Source organism: Hydra vulgaris, chromosome 03 (genome assembly GCF_038396675.1).
Source record: "Hydra vulgaris chromosome 03, alternate assembly HydraT2T_AEP".
Lineage (NCBI taxonomy): Eukaryota > Metazoa > Cnidaria > Hydrozoa > Anthoathecata > Hydridae > Hydra > Hydra vulgaris.
Genome location: NC_088922.1, coordinates 38731080 through 38745000, shown reverse-complemented (window position 1 = coordinate 38745000; position 13921 = coordinate 38731080). Strand labels below are relative to the sequence as shown.

Sequence of the window (13921 nt, the reverse complement as noted above, 5' to 3'; positions counted from 1 at the left end):
TATTAAACTTTATCAAAAAATAATAAAGGGGTTCAAATTTTATGGCGTTTTTAAATTGGTAACTACCCAAATTTTAAAAGATGATGTTTTCTGATTTATTCAAAAAGTTTCTTTCAAACACCTGCAGGTTTCATGATAAAATTTTGACTCTGTTGATGGAATTTACACTTTAGGGTATTGCAAAATCTTTTTTGTCAATAAAGTCTCTATATCTAAGTTATTTATTCAAAATGAATAAACCTTAGTGATTTTTTCAAGGATATACACTTTTTTTGTTGCTGGTGAATTTTTTTAATTGTACTTTGACCTATTAGGGTTCATAAACCAAATAATGTTTTGAACCTCTTTTTTTTTCTAATGAATAGTTAAGTTTTCTATGATGAAGTATAAATATAGTTTTAAAAATTTAATTTGGTATTAAAAAGATTAGCTTAGTATTAAAGAGATTCCAGAGTAAAATTTAAAAATAAGTCTTATATAAAAGTACCTTTATAATTAGGAAAAAAGATAGTGTTATATTTATTACATTAAAGCTAGTTTAATGATAGTTATATGTTTCATTATTCAAAAAGTATAATAATAATAGTAGCACTATAAGGTATGTAATTAGAGTTGGCAGATGTCTGGCTTTTAGAAAGGAGAACACACAAAAAAAAATTATTTCACCGGTTTGGCGCTGTATAAAAGTCCTCCATAAAAGTCAGACATCTGGCAACCTTATATGTAACGCTATTACAAAATATTTTTAGGAAAAAGAGTTGGTTTTATTGCATCAATAATGTTTATTACAAGAATATTTAGCAGGTAAGCTTAACTTTTTCTATGAACTTTCCTTTAAATAAAATGAAATATTTTAAATATAAACCTGGTTAAAAATATATTGTTTTGAATTTATAATTTTTTTTGAATGTTGTTTAAGACTCTTTTTTAATACTGCTTAAAAACACTCAAAAACTTAAATCGGCTGTGGCAAACTAAGCGCAAATATTTATTCGAAAAGACCAAACAAAAAAAAAAATTAAAAGTTTGGCTGCACATCAAAGGATTTTTATCATACCACTTCTTTACAACAACAGCAGCAACAACAAGAAGCTATTTATTTTCCATAAATCATTTTTACGATAGTATTAATGATAATAATATAAATAAAAATAATAATAATTAATAATACTAATAATTATTGGAATAAAAGTGAATTATTTTACTTATAAAAATATAAGGTAGCAAAATTAATACAAATTATAGTCAGAATGTTTACAATAATAACAATGAATAAGAAAAAATAGTATTAATAATTATAGCTATAAGCATAACATTATTTATTATAATAATAAAGTAAATTAATGATTCATAAGGATGGTGTCGCTCATACAGAATCTTATCAAAGGAGTGACAACAGTTTTTAAATGTAATACAGATAATAATCACATAGAACTATAATATTAAAAAATAAGCATGTAGAAGTCATTATTAACAGGTTTTAATATAAAAAAAAATAAAAATGAAACAAACAAAAGTATTGATGATAATTGTAGTAATAGCAATAAGAAAATTAAGATTTCAACAATAAAAGATAATAATGTCAAGAAGTTAAAATAAAATATTTTTTCAGAATTGTTCAAAATGTTTACGATAAAAAAAAGGTATTTTAAGTTGTAGTTTTTTGAACTCATTCAAAATCCAAACATGTCTCTTGTTCCATTCACAGGCATATTGGTTGGCAAAAGAATGCTTATCATATTTCTGAATTTTATAAGATAGTAAATTTAGCTTTCCATTAAATATATTTCTAGTAGAGTATAAATGTACTAGTCTACTTTCTGCAAACAAGTTTGTAATAGAAGAGGGGGAATTAAATTTTTAAGGGTAAATTTTTATTTAAAGAGTCAAAAAAAAAAAATTTAAAAATATACCAATTCTGGAAACGTTGGAATGTTAAGTGTTTTGAAGGACTTTAATGTATCTCATTTAAATAGCTGGAAGTTTATTACTCTAATGGATTGGCAATGAGACAAAGCAGCTTGTTAATGTGATAGCTTCCAAAATGACTCCAAACTTGAAAACAATAACTAAGATGAGATAAGAATAATGTAAATATCCTTAAGTGTAACTTTATTGACATAATGATAAATTATTGAAAGCATACCGTTAGTTCAATTTAGTGTCTTATGTAGCTCACCAATGTGAAAGTTCCATAAAAGATTACTGTCAATCAATGCACCAAGATATTTAATAACTTTCAATAAATGTCAATGTTGTTTTAATAGAAAACCAAATTGAAAATCATTTAAACAATTAAATGAGTTTAGAAAAAAGTACACTCCAAAAAACATAAGTTTTTCAAGAAGCTTACTTACTTGTGCGTAAAAGTAAAAAAATAGTGCATAAGATTTTAGAGCCATTTTTAAATATTATAATAATACAAATAGTTTCAAAATATTAGGAAATGTTCCATTTATAAATGAGATATTAATTAGTTTAGAAAGAATATTTGAAAATTTGTAGTTAAAATTTATAAGAATGTTTGTGGGAATGCTGTTTGGACCTAATGACTTTTTTGAATTCAATTTAGAAATAAGAGATGAATTTTCAGGAATATTTTCAGAGATAATAGTAGATTATGTATATTTGGATATTTAGAATAGTAGATTATGTATATTTGGATATTTAGTATACTTTTTGTAGTTGAAGTAAGATGAATGAATAATGGATTTGAGTTTAAGAGCAACATTTGTAAAAAAAAAAAAGAATAAAGTTATTTAAAAAAACTGTAATTTCTGAAACATTCAGCAAAAAATTTCAGAGATGTTTGGAAACAGTTGGATCCTTTTCTTGTAAACAGTTGGGAGATGATTTATTAAAGTTTTTGACATTCATTAGATTAATATAAATGTATTATAAAGAGAAAGTAAGCTTAAAACATCAGACATTATGATGTCATTTTTTGATTGCATAAAATCAATATTAAAATGGCTAAGTAAGAAAACAGGTTTAGTTCAGGAGATATTTTTTGAAGCAGGACAAACATTATGTTATTAAAAGATTTGATGTCCATGCAAGGGTGTCTATAAATGCAACCAACTATATTATACTTTTCAGAAAAAATAGTTTTAACAAATGTGGTTTCTTAACAATTAGGTGTGTAAATTTAATCATCTCTTTGTTTATATATTAGTTGTTTTTTTGATAAATATAACAAAGTTCCACGACAAGAGGATTTGGATGAATTGATAATTGGATGAATTAAAAAAGTTTTTTTTTTTAATCTTGTTTCAGTTATACTACTAATAAAAAAAATCAAAATAAGTTAATTATAAAGTTATATTTCAATTCTAAAAGTATTTTTTGTAACAATGTTTAAATTAAAAAGGAGAAAACATTTGTGATTTTATCAAAGTTATCAAAGTGTACAGAAATTGCATGTATCATAATATTTACAAACTATGTCCAATGAAGAAAAAATTTTTTAATTGAAATCTAAAACATTAGATTTAACAAAATTATTAATTGGACTAGAAACTTTTTTAAATGAAAAGATGGGAAAAGGTTTGTAAACTCAGGTAAATCATCAGTTTTAAGAGTTTTATCAGAAGAAAATAGTAATTTAAATTCTTTATCTGGTACATTTATGAATGGAAAAATACTTTTAGTACAGTTTACACATGGATTTAATAAACAATTTCATTGTAAAAACCGGACTCGGTTTTTACAATGAAATTGTTTATTAAAATCGTTAGGCTTGTGGCATTTTGTATGAGTTCAAAATGATCAAACATTACATTGAGTTGAGCAGCAACTTTGATTATTTTTTTTTTTACGCAAATCATAGTTTAAAGCCATAGAAGAACTGCAATATTAGAGAGAATGAAAGAAACAATAAATCATAGTTTAAAGCCATAGAAGAACTGCAATATTAGAGAGAATGAAAGAAACAATAAATCATAGTTTAAAGCCATAGAAGAACTGCAATATTAGAGAGAATGAAAGAAACAATAAATCATAGTTTAAAGCCATAGAAGAACTGCAATATTAGAGAGAATGAAAGAAACAATAAATCATAGTTTAAAGCCATAGAAGAACTGCAATATTAGAGAGAATGAAAGAAACAATAAATTATAGTTTAAAGCCATAGAAGAACTGCAATATTAGAGAGAATGAAAGAAACAATAAATCATAGTTTAAAGCCATAGAAGAACTGCAATATTAGAGGGAATGAAAGCAACAATAAATCATAGTTTAAAGCCATAGAAGAACTGCAATATTAGAGAGAATGAAAGAAACAATAAATCATAGTTTAAAGCCATAGAAGAACTGCAATATTAGAGAGAATGAAAGAAACAATAAATCATAGTTTAAAGCCATAGAAGAACTGCAATATTAGAGAGAATGAAAGAAACAATAAATCATAGTTTAAAGCCATAGAAGAACTGCAATATTAGAGAGAATGAAAGAAACAATAAATTATAGTTTAAAGCCATAGAAGAACTGCAATATTAGAGAGAATGAAAGAAACAATAAATTATAGTTTAAAGCCATAGAAGAACTGCAATATTAGAGAGAATGAAAGAAACAATAAATTATAGTTTAAAGCCATAGAAGAACTGCAATATTAGAGAGAATGAAAGAAACAATAAATTATAGTTTAAAGCCATAGAAGAACTGCAATATTAGAGAGAATGAAAGAAACAATAAATTATAGTTTAAAGCCATAGAAGAACTGCAATATTAGAGAGAATGAAAGAAACAATAAATCATAGTTTAAAGCCATAGAAGAACTGCAATATTAGAGAGAATGAAAGAAACAATAAATCATAGTTTAAAGCCATAGAAGAACTGCAATATTAGAGAGAATGAAAGAAACAATAAATTATAGTTTAAAGCCATAGAAGAACTGCAATATTAGAGAGAATGAAAGAAACAATAAATATGAAGTAAACAGCTATGTCAATAAAAATATTTAAAAAAAATAGTATTAATGAATAAGAATATTAGGAGCTATTACAACATCGAAACACTAGCAAGTATGATAAGTAATATTAATAATGGTAGTATAAACAATAATGCAACAGCCTAACAATATAGTAAAATATAACAACAACAAAATATTGATTAAAGTTATAAATTTAAATTGAATGAGTGAAAAATATTATAAAAGTTAAGACAAATGTAAGTTAACAATATAACAGTAATAATATAAATAAGCATTGTATATTCTAATATATCAAATAAATAATACAATAATAAATTAGTAGCTAAAATAAGTATGAATAAAAGTGCAATATATAAAATATGATAATGAAAAAGTATAGATTCAACAAATTAAAAAAAAAAAGTATTTAAAATTATTTCTCTTTTAATAAATTGATCTTCATTTCTTATCTTTTTAACTTTTTTTTTTCTTCTTTTTTTCTTCTCTTTTTTCTTTTTGCTAAATTTATAATTAGATTTTTCTTTCGTTAATTTTTTTAAGCATATGCAATGCTTTAATAGCTTTTTGTTATTATTATCTTTAACTTAATATTTAATATTATTTTTATTACTACTATTTCTTTCTTTTTCTTTTTCAAAATTCTTATCACTTGGTTTAATAGTTTTAGTCTATAGAGATTTCAAAAACTAATTTAAATGATGATATAGTTTTAGTTATTCGAAGATTAGTTAAAACTAATTACTAATTAAAACCAATAATTGTTTATTTTAAATATAATTTTTGAAAATTTTTTAAAAATGATTTAATTGTACAAATAGTTTGAAATATATCGCATAAATATCAAGAGATGTATTTTCAAAAAATTTAAAGACTTGGTTTGTTGACAAATTTGTTGAGATAAGAAAAAAGTAAAGTTTAATGCAGTCAGAAAGAAATATAAATGCTCATTTAGTGTTTGAAAAAATTTTTAAAAATTTAAAAAGATAAATAGTTAACAAGGTATTTTTTTTTCAAAATAAGGAAAGTTTTGTTTTAAACATTTATTTTTAAATTTTGATAAATGTAGTTGAAATTTGATTAATATTTAAGTTAATTTCATATATTATTTATTGCATTGTGCTTGATTGCTATATTATGTTTTTATTGTGAACAAAACAAAATATTTGTTGTAGAAGCATATTTTTGGCTTTAAATTTTTGTTTTAAACTTGTATAAAAGAATTTAAAGAATTGAAATTAAACAAATTAAAACAAGCAAAAACATTGACTAAAATATTTAATAATAAAAGTGGAAGAAATGATACAGTCAACAATAAAGTTAGAGGAAGTGCTGTGTAGCAAATGGCTAGTGTGTTATGTTATATGGCACTGAAATAAATTTCTGACAAAATAGATAATAGTTTTTTTTAGTTTTTAGTTTTTTTTTATGTTAATTAACCACCCCAAGGCCACTACAGATGAGGAGGCTACTTAATTGTGGTTTCAATCCTCTCTCAACTTATTAATTCCAAATGCATAAACCTTGATTAACAAGGCTGCTTTGCAGAGAAACAAGTGCAACACTACCGCTATTTATCAGGCTTAATAACAATTTGACTCTATAAAGCATTATTCTAAAGAAGAATAATCAGATATCTATCTATCTATATATCTATCTATCTATATATCTATCTATCTATCTATATATCTATCTATCTATCTATCTATCTATCTATCTATCTATCTATCTATATATATATATATATATATATATATATATATATATATATATATATATATATATATATATATATATATATATATATATATATATATATATACATATATATATATATATATATATATATATGTATATATATATATATGTATATATATATATATATATATATATATATATATATATATATATATATATATATATATATATATATATATATAGGGCGCGACAAATCATTTTTTTTAATGGATGTTGAAGTTTGTATTGTTAATTATTGACAAATATCTGATTTAAGAGAAACATGTCAAATAAGGGAGTTTTATTTTTAAATCAATTTTTATTCCAGTTAAAAATTTATTCGATGTATCAAAGATGCTTATTGAATTTGATCAATTGTCATATTTTGAAAACGATTTTTCACGCATTTGCAAAGTGCACGCAAACTATTGATTATTAATATGCAATGATTGTAAACTGTTATCCAAAGATACAAAACTTTTTTTTTCAATTTAGTTTGTTAAATTTATTTACTCATAAAATATACGTATAAACTTGAAGAAATTAAATAAAAGGAACTAACGAAATATAAATCGCAAAATGACATCTCAATATTTATATATTAATTTTTATATTTATATAAATGGATTTAAGATTTTTTTGATTTATGGCCTTCCAAATGTCTCATACCAACAGCTGCGTCCAATTTTTTAGGGCGAAAAGTCTTCAATTAACTAGCCATCAAGCTTTATATGCATAATATCTTTTAAGGTGTTGTCATTTAATGAAGTTTGCAAAACATTTTATTGTAAGTTCATGCAAGAAAAACTGCATTCATAATTTGCCGTTGAAGTGCTGAAAGTTAGCATAATCTCTAACAAAAGTTTATACTCGCCAATTCAGGTTCATTTTCCAGCAAGTTGTCTCTATAAATGCTCCACAGTAAATTTATCCTTAGTTCAGTGATTTTCTTCCTGAATAAAGGCCACTGCAATACACATAAGTTAGAAGTTTCTTTGCTTATCATATTATCATTCTTATAAAAGTTGCAAACACTTTTTATTTCATTAAATCCTCATTTTTTTGTCTCAGCGAACCTGTAAAGGATTTTGGCCAGTTTCGACAATCAAAGATTGTGGTTAAAAATTGGCTCAAATTGATTGAAATCAAGACAGAATTGTTTGTCTATATATTCTTTTCCTCCGTCAATAACTTTAATAAAATATTTTTTATTATAATAATCATAATAATCATTTGGTTGTTGTCATGACAACCTCATCAATTCTTTTTAAATTACGCTTTTTTAATGCTGTTAAATCAATACTCTGGTAGATTAACTGATCTTCTTTTACTTCTAAGTTATCTAGTAAAGGACCGATGTTCGAGCCTAGATAAACTGATAATGTGTCTAGTACTGCATTTCTAGCATCAACTTTACGCAAAATCCCACAAATTTCTTCTTTTTGAAACTCCAATGACAATGTTGTTAGTGATTTAACAATATCTTGAATAAAATGTAAATAAAATAAACGTTCTGGGTCTTTCATTAAACACAAAGATCCTTTAGCTTTCTGTGGAGTTTTGTCTTTCTTATTTACCTTGCTTTCTAAATCATAAATAATAACTTTATAGTCAGTTTCGAGCAATCTTAATGCCCTTTCCTGGCTAGCTAACCAATGAATAATTTTTAATCTTCCAAACTGTTTAAACATCTCGATCTAAAAAAGAAGTTCTTTCAGTTCCTTTCTTCGCTGTGATGAAAATAGTAAAAACTAAACAAACTATTGATGTTGTCATCAAACTTCTTTAAATAAATACCAAACTTTATTAAGTCTAACACAGAAAGTTCTGACCTATGGCCATGCAAGGGATATATACTATTCTGGGGTTTTTGTTTTGCATTTAGTTTGGACACCAACTTTATTGCCAGACATTACAGATGCACCATCAAAGTTAACATTTACAGTTTTTGCATAGATATTGTTAAAATATAAATCTTGATTCATTTTGTCTGTCGATAAACTTTTTATAACAAATTCTATTGCATTTAATATAGCATCAGCATCAACTGTCAGTGGTGAGTTAATACTAGCAAATATAGTTATTGGATTACCATTTTAAACAAATCTTTAAAAAACTGTTTCTTGTTCACTAATACTCTTATCAGAAGAACCTAGATAAAATTGAAATAAAACAAGCTTTTGATATGTCTAAACTAAAGTCACATTTTAAGTCAACAAAGTTTTTGCAAACTTTGTCACTTAAATAGTTGTTGCCCAACCTAATTCCATTTAGCTTTCGTAGCTCGCACAGCTGAGAAAATTTTTTAAATGCAAGATCGTCTTCAACAAACATCAACAAAATACTTCAACAAACTTCTGCTTTTTACTTCTACTCATCTTCTACTTCTACTTCTCTACTCTACTTCTCTATTCTACTTCTCTACTCTACTTCTACTTCTCTACTCTACTTCTACTTTTACTTTTACTTCTACTTCTACTTCTCTACTTCTACTTCTCTACTCATCTTTTACTTCTACTTCTCTACTCTACTTCTCTACTCTACTTCTACTTTTACTTCTACTTCTACTTCTCTACTTCTACTTCTCTACTCATCTTTTACTTCTACTTTTCTACTCTACTTCTACTTCTCTACTCTACTTCTCTACTCTACTTCTCTACTCTACTTCTCTACTCTACTTCTACTTCTCTACTCTACTTCTCTACTCTACTTCTACTTCTCTACTCTACTTCTACTTCTCTACTCTACTTCTCTACTCTACATCTACTTCTTACTTCTACTCATACTTCTTCAAACTTCAACAAACATCAACAAAATACGATACCCAAAATGGTATTAAGAATTGAATTCTTCTTGGTTATTCTCAGTAGTTCTTAAATTTGATGTCAATACAGTTTTCTCAAGACTTGGAGCTATATTATGAAGGTTCTCTCGATATTTCGAATTACAGGCTTTATGTCCATCATCTTTATTGTGGTATAACAAGTATGTTCTTTTCCAAAATTTACATCCTAATTTTACTGAATTGGTTGCATTGGTAATATTTGGATACTTTTGGCAAACCAAACAAGAGAAACACTCATTTGATTTGTCAATATGAATCTAGCTTAGTTGTTGCCTGTGTTTTTTTATCGCTTGGCGGCAATCTATTTACGGTGTTCCAAAATATAAATTCAATATCTTTTGACCATATATCTAATTTTCCCAAAGTCGTAGCACAATCCAAGTCATTGCACTTTTTTTTCGCATGCTTAGTTTCTCTCTCTTATTCTCTTTTGCGTTTAATGCTACACTCCTCTGTACCATCTTTCTTTAACATCGAAAAGATGCTTAGTTGTTTTGACATTTTTTTAAAAACTCCAAAAATAATATTAAATATTTAATAACAAGTTAATAAAACAAATATTATTGGTGATGTTAAACGCACAATAAAAAATTAAAACTGTAGTAAATTTATATATATATATATAAATTTATTATGAATATATAACAGAATAATCTATTAGACTTGCATTTTTTCACAAATTTCAAAAACTTTTTAAAAACTTTTAAAGTTTTTTTAATATGCAAACAAACATAACTTCACTTTAAGGAAAATAAGAAAAAAAGAGTGTACGCTATTGAAGAAAGCTGTCGTTAAGTTTAAGCATGGTTTTTTTTAAAAGTAATTGCAAATGCAGTCATTTTAAGTAAAATTTTGAATGCTTTTGTAAACGCATGCAAAAACCATGCTCGAACATAATTACTTTCTCCGTTCCATTGAAAAAAAGTAGATTTAGCATGGTTTCTTTTAAAGTCTTTGAAAATGTCTTAAAAATTTTTGTAACTAATTGTTTCTTATTACAATTATGTGTTTTTTATAATAAACAAAAGACGATCAATCGCTTATTAATTATTTGGAAAAAAAAAATTCCTTTGCGATCGTTTTGAAAAATTTAAAGCAAATCCCAAGGTTTGCGTAAGGAAAAGTAAAGAAACGTTATGCATGTTTTTGTCTTTTTTATAGCAGGTGTTTGCATCTTCGTTGATTTGTTGCACCCTGATATGTATATATATATACATATAAACAGTTGTGGCCAAAAGTATGAGTATGCTGACTGATTTTGACATTATTGTTCATTAGCATACAAATAATCATACAAGTTATTATTTTTTATTCAACTAACCAGTGAAGTATCATGAATTAAAACTTGAACATTGCGCATTAATAAAAATTCTAACTTTAGTATGTTATGTGGCTCCAAGTTTAATAATTTGTGTGGCCTCCTTTATTTCTTTAGACTGTCCTTATGCTGCATGGCATCAAATAGATTATTTTTTACAGTACTCTGGAATTATTTCACTAATCCACACTTATTTTATTTTTTTCTGAAAGATCTGCTGCTTAACTAGGACTATATCGCTCTCCTTCATCACAAGTCTGCACTTTTTTTGATGTTAAGTCTGATCATATTGACCAAGCCCTCTCTCTTTATCCATCAGCTAATATAGTCGTTGTTGGTAACTTTAATGCTCACCACTCTGAATGGCTTGGCTCTAGTGTCAGTGATTCTGCAGGCATTAAAGCCCACAACTTTTGCTTTTCTCAATCCCTAACTCAAATAGTCAACTTTCCAACTCGCTTTCCTGACAACCCGAATCATTTACCTTCTCTACTCAACTTATATCTTGTTTCTGATCCTAGTCAGTGCTCAGTTTCTCCACATTTCCCCTTAGGTGCTTCTGATCACAGTTTGATCTCTCCAAAACTAATATCTCATTCTTCTTTATCACCTGAATACCCCTATTATTGAACCTCTTACAACTACAGTAAAGCTGACTGGGATTCTTTCCGTGATTTTCTTTGTGATGGCCCTTGGGTAGAGTAGACCCTTCCTGTCAACAAATGTGCTTTTTACATAACTTTGTGGGTTCAGGGTGGCATTGAATCTTTTGCTCCCTCTCGACGATTCCAGGTCAAGCCTCACTCTCCTCCATGGTTTTCCTCACACTGTGCTGTTGTGATTGCCAACCAAAACAGTTACTTTCATATTTATCAGCAAAACAATTCTCCAGAAAACAGACGTCTGTTTATTACTGCAAGAAACAATTGTAAAAAGGTTTTGTCTAACGCCAAAACCCGCTATTCTCAGGTCATAAAATCTTGTATCTCATCTCAAAAATTAGGCTCTGGTGACTTCTGGAGAATCTTTAATAATATCAATAATAAAGGCAAATCTTTAATTCCACCTCTCTTGTATGGTTCAGACTTTGTCACCTCACCTAAAGACAAAGCTGAATTGTTTGCTAAAAACTTTTCATCAATATCATCTCTTGATTCCACTAGTTGCGTTCTACCTGATATTGCCAACAAACAGGTTGATCCATTGCTTGACATTCGTATCACTCCAGCTTCTGTATCTAAAGTGATTTCCTACCTAGACTCTTCTACAGCTTGTGGCCCAGAATAAATTCTCCGGAACTGTCGTCTATACTCTCAAAACTATTCAACAAGTGCTTATCATAGTCTTGTTTTCCAGCCTGCTGGAAAGCAGCATCTGTTATCCCTATCTTCAAAAATTCTGGAGAGTGATCTGATTTGTCTAACTACCGTCCCATTAGTCTTCTTCCTATCTTAAGCAATCTTTAATTAACAAACACTTAATTTCTCATCTTGAATCTAATAATTTACTTTCTGACCATCAATATGGATTTTGATCTTCTCGTTCTACAGCTGATTTGCTAACAGTAATAACTGATAGGTTTTATCGTGCATTAGATAAAGGTGGAGATGTTAAGGCCATCGCTCTTGACATTTCTAATGCTTTTGATAAAGTTTGGCATGCTGGTCTTCTCCATAAGCTTTCTTTTTATGATGTATCCGGCAACATCTTTAAGATTATTGAATCCTTCCTTTCCAATTGTAGTATAAAAGTTGTCCTTGATGGACAGCACTCTTCTTCTTATTCTGTAACTTCAGGGGTTCCTCAAAGTTCTATCCTTGGCCCTATACTCTTTTTAATTTACATTAACAATCTTCCAGATATTCTCACATCTAAGGTGGCATTGTTTGCTGATAATACTACCATTTATTCTTGTCGTGATAAGAAACCAACACCCTCTGATTGTTTGGAGGGGGCATTTGAGCTTGAAAAGGATCTCACTTCTGCTACAGCATGGGGCTCACAGTGGCTGGTGAACTTTAATTCAGATAAAACTCAATTTTTTTCAGCGAATCGTTATCGCAATAATTTAGATCTTCCTATATTTATGAATGGTGATGTACTCGATCAGTCATTTACTCTTCATATTCTAGGATTAACTCTTACTTCCAATCTTTCTTGGAAACCATATATCAAATCAGTTGCAAAATTAGCATCTGCTAAGGTTGCATCTCTTTATCGAGCTCGACACTTTCTTACTTCAGATTCTATTCTCTATCTCTATAAATCTCAAATACGGCCTTGTATGGAATACTGTTGCCACATCTGGGGTGGTTCTTCTAATGATGCCCTTCCTCTTTTAGACAAGGTGCAAAAACGCATTGTAAACATAGTTGGACTCACTCTTGCTGCCAACTTCCAACCATTGTCACATCGTCGTAATGTTGCTTCTCTTTTCTACAAATACTATACTGGGCACTGTTCTTAAGAGCTAGCGTTTCTTGTGCCATCTATTAAAATTCATTCTCGTGTTACTCATCATTCAATTAAGTGTCATCCTTTTTCTGTGACTGTTCCTAAGTGCTCCAAAAACGCTTATTCATCTAGTTTTTTAACTTGAACATCAGCTCTTTGGAATTCGCTTCCTTCATCTTGCTTTCCTGATTCATATAATTTGCAATCCTTTAAGTTGTCTGTCAATCGTTATCTTGCTCTACAATCTTCATCTTTTTTCTTTCAGTAACTTCCAACTTTAATTAGTGGCTGCCTGCAGCCTTGTTGAAAGCAAAAATGTTAAAAAAAAAAAAAAAAACTTTTTGAGGATTTGGTTGTTAGTCTTCATAAGTACACATATTCTTGCTAACTGCTAAGTATGCAGTTGTATAAAGCACTAAAATAGACTGTCAAAATTGCATATGTGAACATCAACATATTTGTTGATTGCCCTAATATTTGTTGGTCAATTTAAGTTATTTATGTAGCAAATTGAAGATAATTATTTGGGAAATTCAACAAACTATATCAATCAAAAATAAAATCAAAGCAAAGTGTTGCTTTGATTTTGTACCCTCACAAAAGTATTCTAGATTGTTACTGAGCACCCTTCATGTTGTCT

At 27.6% G+C, this 13921-nt stretch overlaps 1 protein-coding gene across 4 annotated transcripts in view; it reads left to right on the top strand.

The window, feature by feature from the left end:
• Positions 1–13921, top strand: part of LOC136078132 (uncharacterized) — a 132445-nt gene that overhangs the window by 51409 nt on the left and 67115 nt on the right. For all 4 annotated transcript variants that reach the window (XM_065793145.1, XM_065793144.1, XM_065793147.1 and 1 more), the window contains one exon: positions 750–804. In XM_065793145.1, coding sequence (XP_065649217.1) covers positions 750–804 — 55 coding nt within the window. The remainder of the gene's footprint in view (positions 1–749; positions 805–13921) is intronic.